General features: G+C 49.7%; 1 protein-coding gene across 1 annotated transcript in view; it reads right to left on the reverse strand.

Moving 5' to 3' along the window:
• Positions 1 to 7,500, reverse strand: part of LOC125045501 — a 60,688-nt gene that overhangs the window by 22,794 nt on the left and 30,394 nt on the right. The window contains 2 exon segments of the mRNA XM_047642795.1: positions 31 to 457; positions 459 to 2,947. Of these exon segments, the coding sequence (XP_047498751.1) occupies positions 31 to 457; positions 459 to 2,947 (2,916 nt within the window).

Consider the following 7,500-nt stretch of genomic DNA (forward strand, 5'->3'; position numbering starts at 1 on the left):
AAGTTATTACAACAAACTCACTGGACTGACCTGCGACGACCTGGCCCTGGCCCAGGTAGGGGTTTAGCGGGGGCGGGGCCAGCGCGACGCCCCCGCCGTAGTTCTGGTTGGCGGACACGGTCACGTCAAACACGTCCCCGGGGCGCCCTCCCCCTGCGCCGTAGGGTACCCGCACCGTCCCCGTGATGATCTGGCCCGGACGGTACTGCGCGTCGTCCAGCACAACCCCCGGGCGCCCCTGGGTGTAGTAGGGCTGCTGGGGGCGCGGCTGGGACGGCGCTGGGGGGGAAGGTGGTCGTGGGCGGGCGGTGGGGGGAGAGGGGCGACTTGGCGGGTAGGTCGGCGGCGGCTGCAGAGGCGGGGTCACTGTGGCGGCAGGAGAGGAGAGCGAGGAAGACGAGGCGGGGCTCGCGGACGAGGAGGGCGACGACGAGGAGAGAGCCTGGTCGTAGCCCGTGGCGAGCGTCGTAGTGGCAAGGAGCGGCTCCTGCTCCGTGACGGGCGTCGGGAGGATGGACGACGAGGATGACTCCTGCATGGACGGTTCGAGGGGCGTGAGGGGCGAGGTGGCGGGGGCGGGAAGCGTCGAGGAGGAGGAGGGCTCGAGGGGGCAGCTGCGTGGTGGCGACTTCGGAAAAGGTGGAAGTCGGGGCGGGCGGCTGAGTGGCCTCCTCTCCCTCCTCCTCCGCCTGCGCCGAGGACGAAGTCGTGTATGACGTCACTGTCTGCACAATCGTTTCCTCGACGATGGCTGGCTCCGACGTCGCGGGCGCGGACGTCTCGACGTCCAAGGTGCTTGCAGAGGGGACCGTCTCCGTGTCCTGAGGAACCCCTTCAGAAGTGGTCTCCTCCCCTGTCTCCTCCCCTCGCCCAGGCTCCAGCTCATCGTCCGCCGACTCCGTCACGTAGTCGGGGAACACGGGGTTGATGGGGATGGCCTGCGTGCCCTGGCCGTCCTCCACCGACGTCAGCAGGTCCTCCGGGAGCGGGATTCCCGTGGCGTAGGGCCTCTGGATCGGCGGCGAGTAGGGCGGGCGGCTGGCCAGCGAGGGCGGCAGCGGCGCCAAGAAGGGCGGCCTTGTGTTGGCAACGAACTGCGGCCTCCCGGGAATCACGGGCGGCCTGTTCACGGGCGGCGTAACGGGGACGAGGATGGGCGTGCGCGTGAGGATGGCTGAGGACGGGACGCCGAGGGGCAGCCTGGGGGGACCGCGGTCGTTGATGCGCGTGTGGATGGGGTTCAGCGCGAAGGTGGTGAGCCTCGTGTTGGGGTTGTGGGCGGCTGTGACCCGCGCCTCGCCGCCCAGGAAGTTCATGATCTTCTGGATGACGTCGTCGATGTCGGCCGGCTCGGCGCGGCGCATCTCCGAGGGGCGTCGCGTGTTTACGGCCATGAATGTGGAGAAGGGGCTGCGCGACTGGAAGCCCCGCTGCGCCTCGGCCGCCTGCAGCCCCAGGTACTCCTCGGAAACCGTCCGCAGCACGCGGTGGCTCGTCGAGAGGTGGTGCTGCAGGAGGACGTCCTCGTGCAGGAGAGTGGCCGTGCTCACCAGCGTGCCCACCACGACCACATCCTCCTCCTCTTCCTCCTCTTCCCCTCCGTCTGCCTCCTCATTCTCCTCTTCCTCCTCCTTAATTTCCTCCCCGAAGCCTAGCCCTGCTTCCTCCTCTGGCGGGGTCGGCAGGGCCGCCTCTCCCTCTGTAACAAAGTTGCCTTCGGTCGGCGTCGCGTCGCCGGCTTCGACTTCCGTGGGCACCAGCACGTCTTCTTCCGACTCCGTCAGCGTGGCCATGACTTCGGCTTCAGCTGGTGTGGTGGCTAAAGTTTCGGACTCAGTCGGTTTGGCTACGACTTCAGCATCATTGGATGTAATTACAGATTCGGACTCGGCTGCTGAAGACACGATGTCAGCCTCAGTCGGTGTGGCTGCGACCTCAGCATCACTGGATGTAGTCGAGGGTTCGAACTCAGTTGGTAAAGACACGATGTCAGCCTCAGTTGGCGTGGCCGCGACCTCGGCCAAAGCAGATGTGGCAGCGGCATCGGCTTCGTCTGGCGTGGCAATGACATGGGCTTCAGTTGGCGTGTCGACGACCTCGGCGTCGGTCGACGTGCCTGCAGCCTCGGCCTCATCAAACCTGCTAACTTCGGCCTCTGCTGGCGTCGCGACAACCTCAGTTTCGGTCATTGTAGTTACGACCTCATTTTCAATTGGCGTGACTACGACTTCGGCTTCGGTCGGTGTGGCGACGACGTTGGCTTCGTTTGGCGTCGTTACCACGTCAGCTTCAGTCGGTGTAGCAGTGACTTCGGCTTCATTAGTTGTAGTCTCAGGTGGTGTGGCTACGACCTCAGCTTCATCATTAGGCGCGACTTCAGTGTCGACTTCGGGCGTGGCCACGGCTTCAGCGTCAGTGGGAGTCCGAAAGGCCTCGTTCTCATCCTCGTCGAATGTGGGAAAAGTTTCTTCGATTCCCGTCACACTGGCTACGGCTTCCTCTTCGCTTCCGCTTCCTGGGGGCGTGGCATCGATCTCCGCCTGAGTCTGCGTGGTCGTCGCGGGAAGCCCTGAGTCGCGCGAGTCGTCCGTGGTCGCCAGATTCTCTGAATCCCCAACCATAGTGCTCGTGACGTCATCAGTTACGCTGAAATCTAACTTGCTATCAGAAGTGACGTCATCAATGGTTACTATCATCACAGTGTCTCTCGCCTCATCACTATACGCTGTCGTCACTTCACTATTATCTATCACTGTGACGTCTCTTCCTATCACTGTAACGTCACTATCATTCCGCGCGATAACGTCTTCCACGCTAGTTCTAGAGTCACTAATATTTGGCTGATTGACACTAACACTAGGACTAAGATTTAAATCACTGAGTGACGTCACTGTCGTTATCACTGATGCTTCGGTTGTGACGTCACTAAACTCGGGAGATGATGCGCCTGGAACAAAGAGAGAAATAAACATTATTCAGCATGAATATTAAATAGTTCAGAAAATTATTAAAAAACAAAGCTACAATGATTGTTATAAAGATGATGATGATAATAATAATAATAATAATAATAATAATAATAATAATAATAATAATAAAAATAATAATAATAATAATGATGACGATGATAATAACAATAGGGTGGCAACGATAAAATATACATACAAATACAGATGCATTATGACGACACTCACAGTGACAAGGAAAACAAACAAACAAGTAAACTATAAAACCAGAGATAACAATAACAATACATCAATTAATTCGTTTTCTATTTCTATTTTTTTATCCCTTCTTTTAACTGCTTTTCCGAAAAATAAAATATTGATGATGACTAGATAAATTAATAAGATTAAACAAATAACAATAATAACAATAGAAATGATGATGATAATACGAATATTAATAATAATAACAACAACAACAACGCTAACACGAACAATGACACTAATAATAATAATAATAATAATAATAATAACAAGGATAATAATAATAATAATAATAATAATAATGATAATAATAAAAATAATAATAATAATAATAATGATAATAATAATAACAATGATGATAATAATAATAACAATGATGATAATAATATTAATAATATTAATAATAATAGTAATGATAATAATAATAAAAAACATTATAACAAAAATAATGACAATAGTAATACTAATAATAACAATAATAAAAATAACAACCAAAATAATAATACAAATAATAATGCAAAACGCCTGCTTGCTTTTCTAAATTCAAAAACGAAAGCAAATCCCGAGGCATCGCAAGATCTCACAAGCTCTGTCTGGTTTCACTGTAGACCGTCGCTGAACAGTCATGCTTGCGTCATGATTTGCGACTGTTTTGTGTCATGCAGAAGGGAAGAGGGAGGGAGAAGGGACTGGACTTTTGCAAGCGCGTGTGAATGCACTGCCAGACGCACTACGGTGAATTGGCATCTTGCAGGGTGATGCTCTGTGGATTCTGCAATGAATATTTTGATTTCTCTTTCCTTTCTCTCTCTCATATGTCTTCTTTTTTCCCTTGTTTTTTTTTTTTTTTTTTTTTGTCTTGTTCCTCTTTTTTTCACCCGTTTCCCTTTCTTGATTTTGTTGGGGGTGGGGTGGGGGGGGGGTCATTCGAGTTTTTTTTCTATCTCTTTTCTTTCTACTCTTCTTCCTTCCGTTCTAATTATTTATCTCATTCTCTCTCTCTTTCCTCACTCTCTCATTCTCATTCTCTCTCTCTCTCTCTCTCTCTCTCTCTCTCTCTCTCTCTCTCTCTCTCTCTTTCTCTCTCATCTTTTCCTTATCTATTTCTCTCTTCTACCTCATATTCTTCGTCTTCGCTCACCCCTTAGTTCCTTGCACCTGTCGACCGGAGGTGATCATTCTCCTGTTCTTTCATAATGGTCTCTCTCTCTCTCTCCCTTTTCCATCTATCTTTCATTTTTTCCATCCTTTTCTTCCCTTTCTTTTTTCTTTCTCCTATCTTTTCTCCTCCTTCATTTACCTCATCTTTTGTGTACCTTTTATAATAATTTCTTATAATTATAATATCATTAGCTCTTCTTTTCTCTTCCCTTTCTTCTCCCTCCTCCATTCTCTATCCACCCCTTCCTACTCCCCACATTCATGATTTTCTCTCACGCAATTTGAGTCCTCCTCCCCATTTCCTCTTCCCCTCCCCCTCCCTCTTCCTCTTCCCCCTCTCCCTCCCCATTCCCTTCCCTCTTCCTTCCCCCCTCCCCATTCCCTCTTCCCCATCTCTCTTCCCTCTCCCTCTTCCCCCTCCCCCTTCCCTCTCCCTCTTCCCCCTCCCCCTTCCCTCTCCCTCTTCCCCCTCCCCCCTCCCTCTCCCTCTTCCCCCTCCCCCTCCCTCTTCCTCTTCCCCCTCTCCCTCCCCAATCCCTTCCCTCTTCCTTCCCCCCCCTCCCCATTCCCTCTTCCCCCTCTCTCTTCCCTCTCCCTCTTCCCCCTCCCCCTTCCTCCCCCTCCTCCTCCCCCCTTCCTCCCCCTCCCCTTCCCCCTCCTCCCCCCTTCGGTGAGAGAAGCAAATCTGAGAACGATTCATCAATCCCAGCTGTTGAATAACGCGATTGGAGGTTCGTTAACACTTTTATGGTGACGGTGCGTGAGTCTATGAGTGTGTGTGTGTGTGTGTGTGTGTGTGTGTGTGTGTGTGTGTGTGTGTGTGTGTGTGTGTGTGTGTGTGTGTGTGTGTGTGTGTTCTACATTAGCTCAATGCAACATTGAGATTAAAACTGTTTACCAAAGCAATATTACACTAGTAAGAACAAATACGTCCAGATAAACAAAAGAGACAAAAGACAACTCGAGAACGAACAGAAAGAACCAACAAATAAAAAATAAAAAAATAGAAACAACAAAAGAATAACGGAGAAAAAACAACAACAATAAACAACAAGAAAATTATCGTCTCAACAACAAAAATTTATGCCGGGGGTTACATCTCAAAAGAGAATCTTCATGACCCGGCGGTCTCTTAACTGCTCCAGCCCTTGTTACGACCCCGCGCTGCCCTTGTGACCTTCGAAGGGCAACGCCGTAACCTCTGCAGATGCTGAGAACAGAAGCTGCTCAAAAAAAAGAAAAGAAAAGAAAAAAAACAAGAGAGGAAAACAAAAGTTTACCGAGCCGGCAATATCAACACACTGTTGCCATGCCGTGATGATTTCTTTTCGTCTTCCTAGGAAAATAAGAAAAACAAAATACGGAATAAAAAGAAGAAAAATAGAATAGAAAACACACGAACCAAAGAACTATATGAATAAAAGACAACAAAAATGCATATCTATAAACAGTCAATCACGAAAAGAACAAACGTAAATTAAGTTTATGATAAACAGCAACAACAACGATAATAAATCAACAATGATAAAACGCGAAGACACGTGACACTATCTAAAATCAACTGCAATTTGATGTTTGTTGTAAATAATTATATCAATTTGCAGTGATGGAATCATGAACAGAGAGGTTAATTATTATCAAATCTGAGAAGGCGGATAAATAGAGGAAGGAGGGAGGAGGGAGAAGAAAGGGAGGAGGGGAAGAGGAGGAACAAAAGAAGGAGGAGGAGGAGGAGGAGGAGGAGGAGGAGGAGGAGGAGGAGGAGGAGGAGAAGGAGGAGAAGGAAGAAGGAGAAGAAAAGGAGGGGAAGAAGGGGGAGCATGAAGGGAATGAGGAGGAGGAGAAGGAAGAAGAAGAAGAAAAGGAGGAGAGGAAGGGGGAGAGGAGAGGAGGATAAATAGAGGAAGGGAGAGGAAGAGGAAGAAGAGAAGGACGAGAAGGAGGAGGAAGAAGAAAAGAAGGAGGAGGAGGAGGAGGAGGAGGAGGGGGAGGAGGAGGAGGAGGAGGAGGAGGAGGAGGAGGAGGAGGAGGAGGAGGAGAAGGAGGAGGAGGAGAAGGAGGAGGAGGAGGAGAAGGAGGAGGAGGAGGAAGTGGAGGAGGAGGAGAAGGAGGAGGAGGAGAAGGAGGAGGAGGAGGAGGAGAAGGAGGAGGAGGAGGAAGTGGAGGAGGAGGAAGAAAAATATAAGGAGATAAGAAGGAACATGGAGAGGAGGGAAGGAGGAGGAGGAGGAGGAGCAGGAGGAAGAAAAGGAAGAAATAGAAGAAAATGAGAAGGAAGAGGGAAAAGAAGATAAAGGGAAGGTACAAATTAGAAAATAAAATGTAAAAAAAGGGAGAAGAGAGAAAACAAGAAACAGAGTAAACAGCCGAAGAAGAAACAGAATATAAGATAGGCGAAAATAAGAACATTCTCGCAAAGACACGAAGATTGAAGATCGGCATCGGCAGCTTCCAAACAACAACAAAAAATATAACAAAAAAAATATAACAAAAAAAAAATTCCAGGACTGCGGTTTGACCTTGCAGCGCGCGCGGGTAAGAAAGGCCTAAGGACCCGCAATGCGAGGTCAGGCGAGGGTCATAAGGACCAAATTCGCTGTGTAAAGTCGCGGAGGGATGACCCTTACAGCAGCTTCCTTCACCCCGGCCGAGGCTATTGTGGGATGGGATTTCTGGGGAGCTTCAGTCACGCACGGGTAGGGGGGGAGGGGGGGTGGGAAGAAGGGGAGAGGGGGAGGGAGGGAAGAGGGGGAGAGGTGGAGGGAGGAGGGAGGGAAGAGGGGGAGAGGGGGGAGGGAAGAGGGGGAGGGGGAGGGGGGGAAATAAGACAAGAAGGAATAATAGGGAGAGGGAAGGGAGGGAGAAGGAAATATAGGGGGAGTGAGGGAGGGAAGACAGGAAGAAGAAGAGATAGGGGAAGAGAAGGGAGAAAGGAAGAAAAGAAGGAAAGATAGAGTAAGAAAAGGAAAGAAAAGAAGACGGGATGAAGAAAAGACATGGAGAGAAGGGAGAGAAAGAAAAAAATAAATAAAGGGGGAGACAGAGAAAACAAAAAACAAAAAAACAAAAACAAAAACAACAACAACAACAAATTACACGAGCAACAAAGGGAGACCAAATGATATTACGT

This window comes from Penaeus chinensis, chromosome 37 (genome assembly GCF_019202785.1).
Source record: "Penaeus chinensis breed Huanghai No. 1 chromosome 37, ASM1920278v2, whole genome shotgun sequence".
Classification (NCBI taxonomy): Eukaryota; Metazoa; Arthropoda; class Malacostraca; order Decapoda; family Penaeidae; genus Penaeus; species Penaeus chinensis.